At 32.1% G+C, this 19,412-nt stretch overlaps 2 protein-coding genes across 2 annotated transcripts; one reads left to right on the top strand and one right to left on the bottom strand.

Annotated features, from left to right (window-relative positions):
- Positions 1 to 4,063: 4,063 nt before the first annotated feature.
- LOC105162615 (protein MIZU-KUSSEI 1-like) lies at positions 4,064 to 5,079 on the bottom strand. Its single transcript, XM_011080690.3, has one exon. It carries the CDS (start codon positions 5,002 to 5,004, stop codon positions 4,195 to 4,197), a length of 810 nt encoding a protein of 269 aa, XP_011078992.2. The 5' UTR covers positions 5,005 to 5,079; the 3' UTR covers positions 4,064 to 4,194.
- Positions 5,080 to 14,001: 8,922 nt separating this feature from the next.
- On the top strand, positions 14,002 to 17,932 carry LOC105162553 (transcription initiation factor IIB-2). The gene is made up of 7 exons (XM_011080610.3): positions 14,002 to 14,510; positions 15,653 to 15,677; positions 16,197 to 16,326; positions 16,416 to 16,546; positions 16,662 to 16,750; positions 17,340 to 17,416; positions 17,565 to 17,932. The coding sequence occupies exons 1-7, from the start codon at positions 14,164 to 14,166 to the stop codon at positions 17,702 to 17,704; spliced, it is 939 nt and encodes a 312-aa protein (XP_011078912.1). The 5' UTR covers positions 14,002 to 14,163; the 3' UTR covers positions 17,705 to 17,932.
- The last annotated feature ends 1,480 nt before the right edge of the window (positions 17,933 to 19,412 follow it).

Here is a 19,412-nt window from a genome sequence, read left to right as displayed (position 1 = left end):
GGCTTTGGGAGCTACCCCAAACCAAACCACCCCCTACCCCCACCCCCCAAAAAAAAGATTTTGCTAGAGATAAAATTATAATTTTACAATATGCCTCTGGGTAAATATTTGATAGGTTGTCTTTTATTGTAATTGACGTAAAAATATCATAATAAAAATCAATTTTGAGCAATTTCGGACGTGGCATAATTTTTCAAACAACGTGTAAATTTTGTGTCTTGCAATACTTATAAGGTGGGAGGGGAGAAGAAAAAAACGTGAAATAAGGTGAGAGAAAAAAAAAAAAAAAAGGATGAATCAACAAATAACCTAAACCACTGAATCAAAATGCGATATTAAAAAATTAAATGATAAAAACTCTAAAAAATCTAAATTACGAAACAAAAATTACATTTAAGCCTTTTATTTTGTTTTTCTTTTTACGGGTAGTTAATTATTGTATTCAAAAGCGCTGACCAAAAACGAATAAAGCTGCAGTGCGATGGTTATAATATTACAAGCTGATTTTAGTTTTCTGACAAACTAAGCATACATATATATATATATATAGGTTTCGATCTGTCATATATATATAGAGAGAGAGAGAGAGTTGTCGGATCCAGATATTTTGAAAATATCCTAAAATATCTGAACAGATAGACAAAAGTCCGTATATTTCCAAAAATATCTCGGGTTTGGCAAATCAATCCTCTCAATTATCTGCTGTTTGGAACCATCCACTTATTACACCAAACCTTTCCTAATATAATATATAGAAAATTTTCACAAAAGCATATTTTGTTGAATTAAATCAATTATATAGTAATTGTGATACATATTTTATGTAATTAGTTAATTTTATTAAAATAAGCATTAATCATATCATGAATGTATTGCATTTGTCATATAATTTATTCAAATCCTACCGAACTCAATCTGAATTAAAATTTTTCATATAATATGATGCTCTTCTGTTGCAATTGTATGCATGATGAGAGAAGTCATGCAGAAAAGATGAAAAAAAAATTCTTATTTTATAAATGACTATGATTTAAAAATCATAATACATCACTATTATTAACCACGATTAAATAAAATGAACAAAAATTTAAATTTTGATCATGTAAGGTTAATCAGCATTCGTCATAATTTTACTTATAATCGAATATTTGTCATAGTTTTAACTGTAACAAATATTTTAATTTCATATGCAGAAACAATAATTGATATATAGCCGTTGCATTGCACAACCTTTGTTAATTAGAATTCAATCGAGGCTTATTGAACAACAATCCCAGAAGCCTCGTTTTCTATATGTGCAAATTGTCAAACATTTTATTGATCGTAATTTTCACGGGAGTGATTAAACCCCAAAACGAATGTTTTTGCCGGGCAAAAAGCCGCAATGAATACTTTTATTATGATGAATAAGATAAATTTTTGCGTCTATTTTACTCAACTTTAATTTATAATAATTATTTAACAATAATTTTATATCATAAAAATTAAAAAATACAGTATGGACTAAAGATTTGATACTTATCATTTTTGTTGTGGGATTTGATAAGACTGAATGCTTTGTTCCATTTCTTCTCAAAGTGGTATGAATCCCTCTTTTCTTTGAGTCTTCGTTGTATTTATTCACTTCTTGAACTAATAATTGTTTATCAATTTGTTATTGAAAATTTGTCTTTTTTATTCACAATTTTTTTTTAACTATTTAAAAATTAAGTTAATTTAAAATCCAAAGCTATAAGTAGCTCTCCGCTGCAACTTCTGTAGGTCGTACGTAAAATTCTAAATATTAAGTTGTTTTTCAAACACCCAAATTAATTTCAACTTTTTTTTTATTTTTTATTTTTATTTTCAAACACTCTGAAAATTTATTACTGCTTAACTGATAATATTTTTACGCAGCTTATTTGCACAAGCAAAATTGAAGCTATTGCAAACACCCATTAATCAGAACAAATTTCAAGGATGTAAATACTGTTTAATTATCTTCACATATCGCAATAAAAAAATTGAGTTTTCGTACATTATAAATTACCATGGCTTAAAATTGTGGTAAATCAATACTATTAACTACGGTTAAATAAAATTAAAATAAAAAAACTTAAATTTTTACCACAATCAAGCATCATTCATCATAGCTTTAAGCCATAACCAAAACACTTGTATGATTTTGACCATGGCTGATGTTTTTTGTTACATTTGCAGAAACAACAACTAATGGCCGTGGCGAAGCCGTGGTTGATTTGTATTTACCACAATTTTCTTCTTTTGACTGTAGCAATTAATCATAGTAAAAAATTACACAATATATGGATATATGCAAATAAATATGGATATTCAAATTGTTTTTGTTAAACTATGCAAACTTAATTAATCCCTTATTAATATTAACAAACTATTGTTTAACTTCAAATTATATTTGTTATAGTAGTTTATTGTTAATTTATCTGGTTTAAATGTATTTGTTGATTTAAAAATTATCAATATATATATTAATAGTTTTATTTTTTAATTTAAATGATAAATAATATAACGAATCGCATAATATAAAAAAAACCTTCAAAATATAATTTGTTGTCGACAATTAACGAGGAATATCATTTCGATTTAAACGAATAATCAATAATTTGCGGTTGCAAATTCGTTGTTCGTGAATTCAATCAAGTTATGTTGAAAGGGAGGTGGTAAACCTAAAACTCCCCGGAATTAGGGAAAAAAATTTATATTTATTTTTAATTGACTTATTATTGATTTATTGCAAGTCAGATAAGTCTTTTTATGACCAAATTACCCTCATACGTCCTCATGCATTAATGCATGTGAGGAGATATATATTCACCGTAATAAGTCAATTGAGAGTAAATATAATTTTTCATTCAATTTTGTTGTTAATATCAATAAATTTTGATTAATGGAGGGATTTATTTGTTAGACGAGAGCAAGTCTCAAGAATGTTAGATATAATTTCCGAACCCACATGAAATCAAAGTGTAATTACACCATACCTCAAGATAGAGAAGTTTAATTATCCGTAATTCTAAATAATCCCACATGGAGACTAATTAGATGGTCCAATTATGCAGCATATTTTTATAATGATACAATATATTGTTATACAAATATATAACATTATCTTGCAACGATTAGGTCAGGGTCCAAAAGTTGGAACTTAGTTTTTATTACACAAGTAATTAATTACTTTGCCAAGATTCCAGTTGCTGACATTAAGATTTACTTTTGAACATGCTAAATATATATATATATATATATATTTATTTATTTATTTTCAAATAAATTATAAATTCGAATCTTATCAATCATGGTCTCATTTTCATGTATAGGTTTTTGACGGGTGATTGTAAGTTTGTGATCTCCAATCTCCATGTTTGAGGGGAAAGTGGGCATCGGTGTTGATCAACATTCATCACTAGTAGTGGAGAATAAATTCTTTGTGTATATCCCCACCATAATGAACCTAAAACACGTAATTTTTATTTAAATTAGATCCGATCAAATCAAATAAATCATATATATTTATTATGTGATTGATTATTTTTTTTTTAAATACATCAATTACACAATAAGTGTCTTACACATATCGAAAGAATCTAACTTTCTTACAATTGTCATATGATTTGACATCATCATGGTGGATAATTGGCACGATTCAAACCAAACAAAATGTTCAGGATGTTTTAGCTTTTTCAAAGGAAAATTGTAATTTCAGTTCAATAAATTTATAGAGGCGTAATAATTATGGTCATGTTGAAATTAATTGTGGCAATTTGGTTTTGCAATTAAAAATAAATAACAATTTGAGGATAATTTTAATTGAAAATTCATAAATTGATGGGAAAAGTGTATGTGTTTCACACGTGACACGATAATTTTGGAATTTTCTGACAAAAGCAAATTAGAAAAAAAATTCTTGTTTGAATTAGGTCTGATCTATTCAAATAAATGACAAAATAAAAAATTCTTGTTTAAATTAGGTTTGATCGATTCAAATCAATGAGAAAATAATTGATATATTTCTCAACTAGAATTTAGCAATTGAAAAAGAGATCACTAAACAAAGTGAATTTCGCAATTTTCATTTAATCACACAAAAATTCTAATTAACAATAAATATGATAATGAAAAGCAACATACGTATAATAAAAATATTTTTTCTGCCCTTTTTGTACATGATGATGATGATCAAATTCTAAGCAAGAAAATACTGAGTTCCGGCCCTCCATTTCCATCCGGGTTCAACATGTAGAATGCTTCCGAGTCACGGTTCCCCACAACTCGCTCGAATCGGGCCCTCATATAGAGCAACTCACCTTCCGACGCGCTGCCTTTCCGGCCGTCGTCCACCACCGGAATCACCCCGGCCCCAACGGAGACGCTTTGAACAGTGCTCAGCACGTGCCAGTCCGACTCAGTACACGCTCTCGACTGCGCGTAGCCGCACTGCCTGCCGTTGCAGTACATCGTCCACGCCGGCTCTCTGAACAGCCTGACCCGCGGCGGATGCGCCTTCTCGCACTCCAAGGCGATCCTTAGCAGCCCGGATGACATTTCCTTCACGAGGGTCGCGGTCGAGACCGCGAGTTCTATCAGCAAAACGGGTTCGGATCGGGGGTCGTCCTGAACGGCGAAGCTGACGTGGCCGCGGCGGTGGCCGAAGAGAGTTCCAGTGACCTTCCGCCCGAGCGAGGGGGTGATGGAGAGTGGGGTGGGAATGCTGAGCCATCGGCATGTTGGGAGAAGAATGGAGGGGAAGGTGAAAATTGAGAGGAACGATCGGAGGAAGTTGGAGATGCCGCTGCGGCCGGTCCTGCTGAGGCGGTGGAATGTGGTGGAGGCACTGCGAACGACGGATCGGTGGTGGAATTCCTCCGGGTGGAGGGAAGACGTTGATGATCTTAAGTAGTTGGCGGGGATGATCTTGCTGGTGCTCTTGCAGCTGCTGGTTCTTGGAAGAGTACTTGGAATTTGTTCATATTGTCTCATCACTACCATCTATATTTAAATATAAAATGTATATATATATATATATATATATATATACACACACTGTATTTGTGTGTTCCTGGCAGGGGGGGGGGGGGGTGGTGGTGGTGGTAAAGGGGAAGTATGGAGGTTTGTGATTGTAATGTTGATGATTTGAATGTACTGAAAACTGATGATGCCTACCTAATATTTATATGCAAAGTGGTAATTGAGAGAGAGAGAGAGAGACACGTGCAAATCCCCTAACACGATGATATTTGTTGGGGTGGCCTTTCCCTTAATTTGTAGGACCCCTCCCTCTAATTACAACTCCTCAAAAAATAAAGGTTAAAAGATATAATTTGGACTGGTATTATATTATTTTAAATTTATTTTTAAATGCGTGTGTGAGTGACTTGTGTTTTCTTAAATATCATATATATATATTTAGACAAACATACTTTTTTTATAGTATTATTGGTGGTTTTATATGTATAACGATGAAGCACGCTAATTCAAAATTAAGGTCATGTTTACTAACAAGGAATAGCAAGAATTTTCTGCGTTATCGGGGTTTTTCCAGTGTTTACTTCTAAAAAGTGTAGCCCAGTATAAAAGTGCATGGCCCAGTACTGCGCTGGATAAAACGCCGAATATGGATCTGGGCTACGGAGGTGGGATTAGAATCCCGTCTTGTTATCCCATTTTTCTGCACCATCCAAATTTACCTTTGTATCCTCGATTACACCAGAAATGACGAAATTGCCCACTTCCACCTACCGACTTCAATTCTCTGTCACTTTTCATTTCCCACCAATTCCTTCTACCTCATTTTGAAACTTTCCTCTGGAAGAGTGCTGTTGCAACCACACTCTGTTCTCGCCGGCAAAGTCAGTAATCCCGTCCGATGGAGGAAGGAATGTAGGTTTTCTCACCGATGTTTTGCTTTTTAATTATGCCCAATATGTAGAATATTATTTAACTCCATGTTACAATACATTAATGAATTTTTTAAATTAAATATCAAATTACAATTATTCCTCAAATATTAATAGATTTTGTAAAAAAATCCAATTATATTTGATGTCCAAAATATGGGATAAAAAAAAAAAAACCAATATAGAGAAGGCCTTAGGAGTGAAAGAATCACCTAATGGCGTAAGAGCAAAATAAGTTCAACCCTCAACCATTAAAGGGAATCCAATATGACAAGAATTTTTGGATGCCCTAGAAGGCTTATGGGAGCCTATTAAGACCACTCACGTGGCAACCAATTCTGCCCCAAGAAAAGACCACGAGGACACATAAACAAGTCTAGACCAAATAATTCTGAGAAAGAACGATAGAAGACCGAAGATCAAGCGAGGATAGTTAGCCCCCTATAACTGTCTCCCTGGAGAAGGTAGGAGATCCTATCCAGGGGAAAAAAAATCCTACATGCTAAGGAGACACATCTCTAATGGTAACAATCTTCAAGCACGCGGAGAAGGAAGACCCTCATGGAAGTTGGAGTCCATCTTCTCTAACAAAGCCGGAGTCGGAAGGGAGTCGAACTCCCTTACTTAAAAGAGGGTAAGGCTATAAAAGGGTGCACTCATAAAATAATATTGCACAATGCACTTCAACATTAAATTATTATCTTATATTGATTTGAGCATTGTAGTGCTATTATAATTTTTTATAGATCTCCTTTCAAAAACTTATGAAAATTTAGGTTTAAAAACCTCAAATTAGACGTACCTAAATAAACAATTTTTTGCTCAATATTAAAAATAATATAAATATATATATAATTATATAAAAAGACCAACCAAGATATCATTCCCACAAAACGTACAAGTCAAGTTTATATTATCTACATATATAAGGTCTGAAAATTAATATAAATTCTTGAATGCACCTCATCATCATTAATTTCACAAGACGATGATCATTATGTATTTATAACTCAGAGGTCATACCCAAGTTAATATATACATGCACCATCTCTCAAATCATCAACAACCTCATTGCACGCGCCCCAACTTTGAACCACAAAAAACACAAAGAGAGAGAGAGATGATGATGATGATGATGATGATGATGATGGTGATGATGGTGATGGTGATGATGGTGACATTTTTAATATATGTGATGATTGCATGCATGTTGAGGTGGTTAGGTCGAGTTTATGGTTGGCGGTAGTTAATTAAGGGCCGATTGAGACTGAAATTCAGCATTTTGGGAAATTTATTTACAAGTTTTTTTATTAAAATTTAATTGGTAATTGGTATAATATTACTGGCAATGGGACTTGACTTAATTTGCCAACTCAAGACCTTATAATTTTAGGGGATGTGAGTTTCAGACCTGTAGAATGTTGTTCTATTATATAATAGGTATAATTTAGATTTTAATTATATAATATTATTAATCAATGTATTATTATTATAATTATTTTTGTTAAATATTGATACTTTTACACAGATTATTATAATTAAATTATTTTAATTAATAATTATTCATTGATTCAAATAAAAAAAAGAAACAGATTAATATTATTGGCGGTTCGTGGAGGCAGAAATAGAATACAGTAAAACCTCTATAAATTAATAATTTTGGGACCATGAAATTTTATTAATTTAGAGAGATATTAATTTATCGATAAATTAATATTTTATTAATTAAAAGAGAGATTTTTTAAATTCAGCAAATTTAGTACATATGTATTGAAAATAAATGAATTCATATATGTTTCATTGATTATATTCATGCATCAATTTATTTTTTATAACTAATTAAATATATTCATGTATAATATCAATTCATTATTTACAATTAACTATTATATTCATAGGCACATGTATCAATTTATTGGAATAACTTAAATATACATGTTTACATTAATTCGTTGCACTTAAATAACTATTATACCCAATTAAATATATTAATGCATGATGAATGAAACATATACTACATAAATCTCAATATGATAATAAAATAATTCATAACACCCAACCATGTCTTTTCATTTAAAAGGCATCGCAAAATCATCCATGAATGATCAAATGCGTAAAGCATTACAGACTTCACATTTTAGTAAATTACCATAATATTTATAATTATAATATTTATGAATTATTAATTTAGAGTTTTAATGGGACCTAATATTTATAAAGGAATTTTTCAAAAAATTATTATTTTATTATCTTATCGAATTTGATGATTTTTTACAAAGGCCCAAGTCGGGACCGGGAGATTTTATTATTTTAGAGAGTTTATTAATTTATAGAGTATTAATTTATAGAGGTTTTACTGTATATGTATTTACTTCAATTTTAGAAGGTACCTTTATATATAGGATAAAATGTATAAAATTCTCCTATATTTTTAAAATTTAATTAAAAACTCCATGTGTTAAAAAAAAAAATAAACAAAAAACTCCTTTTTCAAATATTGCACACCCTCCCATTCAATTAGATAAGTAACAGCGTTAAAATTTGTACTAAATTGCCCATTATACCCCTCTTATTACAATTCACATTTTAAATAATTTAAAATATATTTTTTATTTATATATAATTATATGTATACACAAAATATACTTTATATATACGATACATACATAATATTATATATATATATGGGCGGCGAACGGCAGCCAAGCCATCGCCCACCCCAAAAGGAGGCGATGTCGTCTTGGATCTGTCGTCGCCCAGATCTAAGGCGATGTCAATTTCAATTTTTTTTTTCTTAAATTTGTTTCACGCTAACTATTATTTTTTTACATCTTTAAAAATAATTGAAATATCTTCAGCTAATGAATACCAAATGATTAAAAAGGTCAATCAAAAATTAAAATTTATTTGTGTGCATTAAGACGAAAAATATATACTTATTATATTATAAAAAGGGATAGTTACACTTCCCTCCTTCATAATTTGGTATAGTTATATGTAAACTTTCAATGATTTAAAATATTACATTTAATATCTCAGAAGTTTGTTTTCGTCTAACAAATAAACTTCCATGTGAGTGAAAATCCACTGAGTTTTTCTCATATTAATTAAAAAATAAATAAATAAAAATTAATATATACACTCGATTGACTTATTGTAGGTCAAATAATTTTTCTTTTCCGATTAAACTACTCTTATAAGGGTGAAAATATACCTCCCCGCATCGTGTGAAGACTTATGAGGACAAGTTAGTACAGAAAAATTATTTGACATGCAATAAATCAATAATAAGTTAATCGAAGATTTTTATCTGGTGTTTTTTTGTTAATATCAACAAACTCGATAAATTTTGACTAACAGATGGATTTATTTATTAAATATAACCAAATCTCACGAGTGTTAGATATAATTTTATAAAATATAAAAAATATACATATAATTACACCAAATTTAAAGGGAGGAGAGCGTATTCATCCCTCATAAAAATTATGATTAGGGTTCTTAATTAGATATATTATATGAAGTTGAATTTGGGCCGGTTCCAAACATCTTTGTTTAGTTGGGCTACGGCGTATCCTATTGGTGGCCAACCCATTTTGATCATCTACGTAATTCTGCCCACGTGGAGTTTTTCTCACCACTACCACAGAAGATTATTTTCTTTTTAATATTTTTAATTAATCGGGTATTATTTATAGGAGAGGAAGACAATAATTCACTATTTCAGAAAGAGGTATAAAGAGAATTTAAAAGTACAAATATCATATCATATGAACATAAATAGTTCAACATCTCTTGACTTCACTGTATTATATTAAATATAACACATTATACAAGGGTTTAATGCAATTTATTCTGTGATATTGTAAATAAGCAAATTACACCATATGAAAAAAAATAAAATTTACTCTCTGTATTTTTTAAAATGAAGCAATTTATTACCTTCCCTATATAGGGAGGTAAAATGCTTAATTTTTAAAAAATACAGGGGGTAAATTGCTAAAAAAATTTTCATAGAGGATAATTTATACATTTGCAATATTGCAGGGGGCTAAAATGCATTTTTCCCCATTACACAAAAATGACTGATTTCATATATTATAAATAATTATAGCTTACATGTTAAATTTTGATGGTTAATCAATATTTATCACTGTTTGCGATCAAAATATTTGTTTGAAAATTTTAAAATACTTTAGGGACTAACCTGTAAAATATTTATGTATTTCACGAGTCTCCAACCCTAGACTTTAAGCTCTCTTAGAATTTGGGTAGGTGTGGTAAAAGATTTTTCAATTTCAAACTTGATCATTTGCTACTAAGGGGAAAGAAAATCTAAATCAAATGTCCCTATAACACATGCATATATGGTTGTAATCAAAGCTGGGAAAATTATTTAAAAAATGTAGGAAAAAAAAAATTAAGAAAGTGAGGTTTTTTTAAAACCTTTAAAAAAGTAAAATCATCGCGGTGCCACAATTTTTATTTTAAAAAAAAAAAAATTTCTATGTCACCGCGGTGGCTAACCGCAGTGACATTGTTTTTAAATTTTTTTTTTTTAATGAGCCACCGGCGGTGGCTCAATATATTTTAAAAAAAAAATATTTAATGAGCCACCACGGTGGCTCCTATATTATCAAAACAAAAAAATTGTTTAGTTGTGAATTGCCAATTCACATTGAATTGAATGTGAATTGGGCCAATCGGCCCAATTCACAAATGATTTATTATTTATTTTTTATAAATTAATTATATTTAATTAATTTTAAAATTATATTAATTTTAAAAATATAATAAAACATACAAATGTAATAGTGTATATATATTTTTTTTATAATTTTAAAAAAATACGATGAACCATACTGATAAGTTTGCGACAGTGTTGGAACCCTTCGATTAAAACCCGAGGCCAGATTCAAAATTTAGAAAAAATGTAAGTAATTCTTGTGATACTCTAAATGTATAAATTATTATCTTATTAAAAAAATTAGCTATTTACTTGTAATTTATAAAGTAATAAATAAAGTAATTTATTTTATATTTAAAAAACAAATTATTTTATTTTAAAAAATACAAAGATATAAATAAAATAAATTTATTTTAAATATAAAATAAATTGCTTCATGAGTTGTTGTATTTTAAAAAATGAATGAAAGTAAAATGAATGAAATAAAATGAATAAAAAAAATTAGCAATATACTTGTAATTTATAAAGAAATAAATAAAGTAATGTATTTTATATTTAAAAAATAAATTATTTTATTTTAAAAAATACAAAGAGATAAATAAAATTTTAATTTTTGATCAAAATTTCAATATATATATTATGTCCTATCACTAATATTATACTTTTATAACGACAAGAAAATTATATAGAAAATTTACAATGAGAATTGTATCGTAATAATTCACATCCAATGAAAATTATAAATGACTGAATTGCGGAGTTCACTGCTTGCTTTGAAGAAAATATACATTCGTATCAGTAGTGCACTGGGTACAATGTAACTAGTTACTAAAACGAAGCTCAAATCTTGAAATATTGAGAGAGAGAGAGAGAGAGAGAGAGGAGTTTGTAGTGGTGTGTATAGAATGAGAAATGGTTTGGGCTACAGAGAGAAGAGTTTGTAGTGGTGTGTATAGAATGAGAAATGGTTCGGCCTTTTATAGGTATGGCCAACCTCATCTTTTAATGCAGCAATTAACATTAGCATAATGGCATTGAATTTTCCAACAAAATTTTCAACTATTAACACAAAAATGAAATATCTTCTTTCTTTTTTGCTGCAAAAAAATATATTTTGAGACATTTTCTCAAACGCCCGGACCCGAGCAGGGCGAGCGAACGACACGTGTGTGGGGCACCTCCATGTTCATTCTAGTCTCCACAACACTTCAAATTTTAATTTGGACTTGAATTTAATATAAGAAGTCCTATATGGGATTAAAAAGTACGAGTGTATCATGCTTACCCCCATACACACCTTATATACTTATTAATTCTCATTATTTTTCCATCATCATCCTATATGGAACAAACAATTCTTCTCTTTTCCTCAACATAAATCTTTAGATTTATTCATGTAATTAATTAAAATTACAACACTTTGCACGGTCCTCTATTTGGTTCTAAGCTATTTGAGCCGGTTGATGTTATGGGCGTTAGATATAAATTTTATGCACATAGAAAATTAAAAAATATAAGATATCTGTACTATATATTAAGGGTAAACAACTCTTATACGTCTCTATTATTTATTATCTATTTTTTTTCCTACCCACTAAACTTTTATATTTCTCCCGCTATCTATAAGTGGTAAAAATTATTTTTGAAATAGTTATTTATTTTTAATTAATAATTTTTTTCTTTCTCCTACTTCAAATATTCTCTTTCAAAATTATATATATTTTATCACAAACATTTTCATTTTATCTACAATAAATTTTTTATTAAATAATATTCAACTATCATAATTTTTTAATAAATATGTATCGAACGCGCCATATTCAACTAGTATCATATTATTCTACAATAGAAAATTCAAACTACATACCAGCCAAGAAATAAAAATAAAATTAGGGTCCAGAGAGGAAGGCAAGTAGTTGTGGTTGGTTGTGGCATTTGCATAACTCCTCCTACATATTCTTTGCTTTTCTACAGCCTTTCCCTTCCTCCTCTGTTTTCATGCCCAATTAGTGATGCATCTTAAAATCATCAATCAATTATGACAGGTAAAAATTGGATATTTAACACTTACAAAAATACCCATTTCAAGGAGAAACACAAGCATTCCTTAGGATTCTCGTGTTTTTGTGTAGAGTCGGGTTGAGACTGCCGACCAGGCTTGATGACCTGATTTGCTGGCCACTCATCACTCACATGTGGTAGAATCTTAGGACATTCAATTTCATTAATGTTTTTAAGTACGTTTTCACTATATTTGATTTCAAAACCTTATTTCTAATTTGATAGTCAGATTGTTTCCATTGGAGGTGACTCCGACAACCATTGACATTTCTATTGGTTTCAATCTTATTGTCCACTACTACGAGAAGCATCACGGCCAAGATTCTTGATATCAAAGAGGAGCACGGGAACCTATCCTGAAACCACAATTTATGTCGAATAGGGTGACGAGCTCTTATACACACGAGATGTATATGTGAATTACAATATGAAAGGCAATGCAGATTTGTAAAAGAAAATATGAATTAAGGTTGTTGGGATCTTGACGTAAGCCCTTAAACGATTAAGTCAATAAGTGGACTTGGTAAAAATATATACCATTTTCGAATCGAGGTTCATGTAACAACCGGCATATCTAATTTGATTCTTGTAATATTTATTTATAGACTTGGTCTGCCATGAGTCATTCTACCAATACGTGTAATATGATTATGATGATTATGTGGATAATTATTTTATGGATAACTTGACAATTGACACTATTAACGGGAAATATCAGTCAATTATTCACTCAAATATTTTTTTTAATTTTGAGTAATATGAAAATATTGCAATCAATTTGAGATGGGTTTTGGATCAGAAAATTAGATAACACATACTTTCAACAATTTAAATTTCAAACCAATTTTTTCTTCCTTTGATTTAAATCATTATTTGGTTATTTTTCTATATTAAAATCACAAAAAATTAGGGTATATCAATACACAGATGACAATATTGTCTAAAAAATTAAGAATAATTTATGATAAACTTACTTGAAATTTTTATAATTATAAATATTTTTTCGTTATAAATATGCACATAAAATCAATAGTCATATGCGAATACCTTATTATGACAGTTTTTTTAAAAAATATTTATTAAATAATAATTAATTTAAAAAATTAAATAATATAATAATATTTATAATTATGAGATTTTTTTAATAATTTATTATTATTTACGCAAAAGAAAACTATAGAAGAATAAAACTAACACAAGCCACCAGAACACATGTGCCTTTTTTTATTTTATTCATCTCTGGCAATTCCAAGGTGTAAAGTGGGGCCCGACCCGACAACCCTTATCACCGACTTCGAAATACATAGCCCCCTTCTCTCTATAAATATTACCCGACGGCCCACTTTTTCCTTCCTTCTTCCTTCCTCTCTCCCCAGTTGCTCCAACTCACCTGCGGAGGGAGAGTTCCCAGAAGCAACTCGAAAATCTTCCTAAACCCACCAAAAGTCCGGGTCAAGAATTTGCTGTCGGTGCGCCTAGTTGATTATTCAACTGTGTTTAATCATGTCGGATACGTATTGTACGGACTGCAAGCGGAACACGGAGGTGGTGTTCGATCATGCGGCGGGGGACACCGTGTGCTCGGAGTGTGGCCTCGTACTCGAAGCCCGCTCCATTGATGAGACCTCCGAGTGGAGAACCTTCGCCGATGATTCGGGCGACCATGACCCGAACCGTGTGGGAGGGCCCGTGAACCCGCTGTTGGGAGATGCGGCTCTTTCCACGGTTATTTCTCGGGGTGCGAATGGGTCGAATGGAGATGCGTCCATGGCCCGGTTGCAGAACCGGGGTGGGGATCCCGACCGGGCTATTGTCTTGGCCTTCAAGACAATTTCTAACATGGCTGATAGGTCTGTGTTTGTGTTTGTGTTTTTATTTTCATTATTTTTGGGAGGGGAGAGGGTTCGATTTTTACCGTATCGTAATTGCTTTGGGTTTTGGGAATCTTTATTTACTTAAAGGTGGGAAATTTGAAGGGTTTTTGTGGGTTTGTGAAATGGTTTGATAAAATGTGATGGTAAAACTAAGACCTTTTGCAAATGATGGCTATGATATTTTGAGTTCTGTTTGAAATTTCTGGCTTAATGGCCTTTTCGAAGGACTCGAACGGATAAAGACTGACATTCTGAATGAGATGATGAGAGGGATGCTTCATTACTAAAGAGAATGGAAGGAAAATTATGAAATAAGGAATTTGAAAGTGAAAATCTTGTGTTGATTGATTGAAGTTCGATTCCTGTGATTAATAAAAAAAGCCAGCGAAATGTAGCATTACTGTTTCTGGATGATCAATTTATGTGGGATTTGTGCTTCTGTGAAGAAAAGCGGTTATATAGATTGTGAACTGTATCTTTAGAGTTTGATTCTTAAACAAGGCACAATCCAAAAAAGCATCACAGAAAGAGGGAATCCTAGTAGTTTGTGAGTGGAATTTAGCGTCTTTGTTCCTTCTATGAGATGTTTCCTGTTCTGGAATTAAACATCAGCATAGCAGCTTTCATGAGAATGCTGAGTTGTGGACTCATTGTAAGCTATTGAAAAGAGTTTGAGCCATTTCCAGTTATATTGTTTTGGATTTGGCATTAGAGTGTGCTATGTTGTTATTCTTCATATTCTGGTACTTGTACGGCAATGCCAATTCTTTTGCATGTAATAAGCTGGGTAGATAGCTGGCAAGGAAGGGATGATGCTTAACTTTTGCGCTCGATTATTTGTCATATTAGGCGGGGAATGTTAACTGTTAACTAAACGAGTTTCTTATAATAATGCATCAGTGGCTTATAGGTCTATAGATGATGTAATCTTTCGGTGGGTTAGTACCGGTATTAACTAATTTTTCAGTTGGAAGCTTTTTCTCCCAAGATGATGGACTATTCAAGTTGCTGCTTTTACGTATATTTGTGTTTTAGATTCTTATTATGCTTTATGGGCTAACTGATAGGAATTTTTGTGAATTCGACTGATGTTAATTGCTTTTTGTCTGTTGTACCAGGTTGAGCCTTGTAACAACCATTAAGGTAAGCAATCTTTGTGTTGTGTGAACAAAATGATACAGAATGAATGTTCGGGAATCTGTTGTGAGATCATAAAGTTTATTCTTTCCTCATTTTCTTGTTCTTTTCTATTCTATCTGTTCGGCACTCTCTCTCTACCCTCTAGCACGAGCTTACCCCTCTGCCTACTTTATCGTCTCTCTGTTGACTTTTGGCAGAGTTGTGCGGGTTTTGGTTGAGGTTGCAAGGAGAGGTGCCATGTAATAAATGTGCACTATTTCCTTGTCTGGATCATTGAAAACTCATACTTGGCAACATAGTATACTGTCTTTACCTATCTGTTGATTTGTGGGATTCGACGGTTCCGAAAATTTTCTTGCTAATCAAATACTGCTAGGAAGTTGAAAAACTTTCAGTATCTATAAAATCATTGCAAACCTTTGTACCTGGGTGTATTAGCAATTTGCTCAAGATTATATTTTTTAATCTCTTGTATGTTTTTATTTACTATCCTGAGGGTATTTTGTTAATTTTTATTTGAAGGACCGGGCAAGTGAAATATATAAAAGATTAGAAGATCAAAAATGTACTAGGGGAAGAAATTTGGAGGCTCTAGTGGCTGCCTGCATTTATATTGCTTGTCGGCAGGAAGGCAAGCCTCGCACTGTAAAAGGTGGCACCTTAATCACTTGCTCAAGTTGATAACTATCATTTAGTATTATCCCCTCTATGAAGTCCACTGAACGTGTGAGTCTCGACTAGAAATATGCTCTATTGTTGCTGGAGCTACAAAAAAGGAAATTGGCCGAGCAAAAGAGTTCATCGTGAAACAGTTGAAGGTTGAGATGGGAGAATCAATGGAGATGGGTACCATCCATGCAGGGGACTATCTGGTTAGTTTGCCTTGAAGAATATTGCTAGTTGCTGAATTAGATACTTAGTTGTGAATTCAAGTTCGTCCTGTTTACTCTGATGAGTTACTTGATGGTTGTCTCATCTGTTTTGTAGAGGCGTTTCTGTTCTAATCTTGGCATGAGCAACGAAGAGGTCAAAGCTGTCCAAGAAACCGTCCAGAAGTCTGGGGACTTTGATATTAGGTACTCTGATTCACTTGCCATCTCCTTGACTGGTTTCATACTATTCTCAGTGCAGTCATGTGCCTCGCCTTTTTATACGCACTATTTTTGAACTTGAACCAGGCCCCTCTAATAAAGAAGTTATATCCATAAAAGCAGAAAAGCAATACATAAGCACGGATTGTTTTAAAAGTTGCATTTTGTTTTATTTTTCTTTTTTGGGTATACTTTGGAACTTAACTGCAGCAGTTGATCGTATGAATATCTTCGTTTCCTGAAAAGTAGGTTAAGGTGAAAAAATACCTATTGATATGGTATTGAGTTCAGATGTACATAAAAGGAGGGAAAATGTTTGTTGTGGGCATTTTGCTACGCAGGATAAAATTCCCAATATAACATAATGTGCGAGATTTGCTTAATTCTGGAAATGGTCGCCTTATTTCTTGGCAGTGTATGCGACTTAATATGTTACCCAGAAAGTTTGTCTATGAATTAACCAGAAAAATTTATGGAAGAGTGCCCTTTGTGGCGCTCTCCTGGTCATAGCTTAGATTTTTACTGAACTGTCGCTTACCTCATGCTTGACCTACGTCATTATTCTTATTTGCAGGAGGAGCCCTATATCTATTGCTGCAGCAATCATTTTTATGATAACCCAGCTATCAGATTCAAAGAAACCCCTCCGAGGTTTAAGTGCTAACCATCTTACTTAATTCTTGAGCAAACTAGGACTTCATATTCCATAATTGCAGTCGTAATTTAGCTATAGGTATGTTCCTGCGCCTTCATTTAAAAGCCTTGTGTGCTTGACTTGAATACGGTACTCTTGCTGCAGATATCTCAATTGCCACAACAGTGGCTGAAGGGACCATCAAGAATGCTTATAAGGATCTCTATCCCCATGCTGCCAAGATCATACCAGAATGGTATGCAAAGGACAGGGACCTCAAGAACCTTTCCAGCCCTAAAGCCTAAATGACTTGTTTTGAGGTTGATGAAACGGTACTTAGTACTCGGGCTTGGGGGTGTTGCAAAGTGTCATAGTAGGGCAGGCAACACCGTTTTACTCTTAAAGAAAAATTTTCCTCTTCTGTTGACGGTCCCAAAATTTCCAGTTTTGGAATTTGCTTGGCCGATCTATATAATGTTTGACACAAGTTAATAGTTGAATGAATGAGATTACAAGATTAGTCTCATTACCCATTTCTTGTTTCTTGGCTGTTCCCTCCGATATCTGTAGAGTGGCTCTAAGCACTTGCATGAAGCAGCCTTGTACACTGTTTAGTTAGTCTGGTGGAAAGAAGTATACGGGGTGTGATATGAAACCTGGAGTCCGGCAGAAGTATAGGGGGAGTGAAATCGGACTCTGATATTAATTTTTGGGATAGTTGTATCTACAACTCCTGAATTATTTTCTATTTACACAAATTATTTTTATATTTTGAAAACTTATACACACCAATTAGAAATGATTTACACAAATTATTTTTATTTTTTGAAAATATATTAAACAAACTACTGTGTTTTTTGATAGTCTGGACTTGTTTTAATTTGTAATTAAGTAAAAGATAAGGTTGGTTTGTGTAAATAAATTACAAGTTAGGGGCGTAAAACATAATTATTTTTTAACGTTTTCTCTTTTTTCTTTTCCAAAGTTGGGTGGAAACGCGTATGACTGAACAATGGATGAATACATAAATAAAAATGTAAACAAATATTTTTATTTTTATTTATCATATTATTTCATAAATATTAATTTCTTTTTAATTTTATTGAATTCTATATATATTATATATTATTGAGAAGTACCAAATTGGTATCCTTAATTTATTGGTAAGTTAATATTTTATGTTTTTAAAATTGAATAATTATTTTTAACTTCTCAACTTTTCATGAATTTTCATAATTATTTTTTGATATTTTTTATTCATTTATATCTTATACATATGTTATATTATATATATTTTAGATAATTTTTTACTCTATAAAAAGTAAACAATATAACTTTAAAAAATATTTTAATTTAAATATTATACACATACATAAAAGGAATGGAGCAGGTCAAGTTCCACCCCATGAACAAGCCCCGTCCAATGGAAAAATCATACCGCCCTATGAACAAGCCCCACCTCAACCCCATGTAGAGCCACCCCCTCTAAATGCTCCACCGCGTGAAGCAATGATATAGCTGAGGCAAGAAACTTTTTTCGTCTTGATCCGCAATGCATCCATGCGGATGGCTACACAAACAATAGCTCAATTTGCAGCGCTATCACCCCATCAATTCGTCCCTTCCTTCCGCTCGTCAAAGTTAAGAATTATCCTCAACTCTCGAGGAGGAAGAACAGAGTTAGGAAGAGGTGAATAGCAGAGTCTCTGACTTGAAGTCGCTCAGATGCAAGAGCAAATCCCCCCCCCCCAAATCGTTGCAATACGCCGCTCCCCTCTCATCAAGAGGAGTGGAGGATCCTTATTTGCCCATAGCGGTGCTCCTCCACAGAAGCCCTTTCTCCCATACAATTTTAGTTGAAGAACTTGTTAAGTTGTGAAGATTGATTTGAAGAAGTCAAGGATAACCCGATTCAATTTAGAAATCCCAAGTTGAGTTGGAGAAGGATAACCCGATTCAACTTAGAAATCCCAAATTGAGTTGGAAAAGGATAAGTCATGGCTATATAAACTA

The sequence above is a fragment of the Sesamum indicum genome, linkage group LG5 (genome assembly GCF_026168435.1).
Source record: "Sesamum indicum cultivar Baizhima isolate 11 linkage group LG5, ASM2616843v1, whole genome shotgun sequence".
Classification (NCBI taxonomy): Eukaryota; Viridiplantae; Streptophyta; class Magnoliopsida; order Lamiales; family Pedaliaceae; genus Sesamum; species Sesamum indicum.
This window is presented reverse-complemented; position numbering and strand designations above follow the sequence as displayed.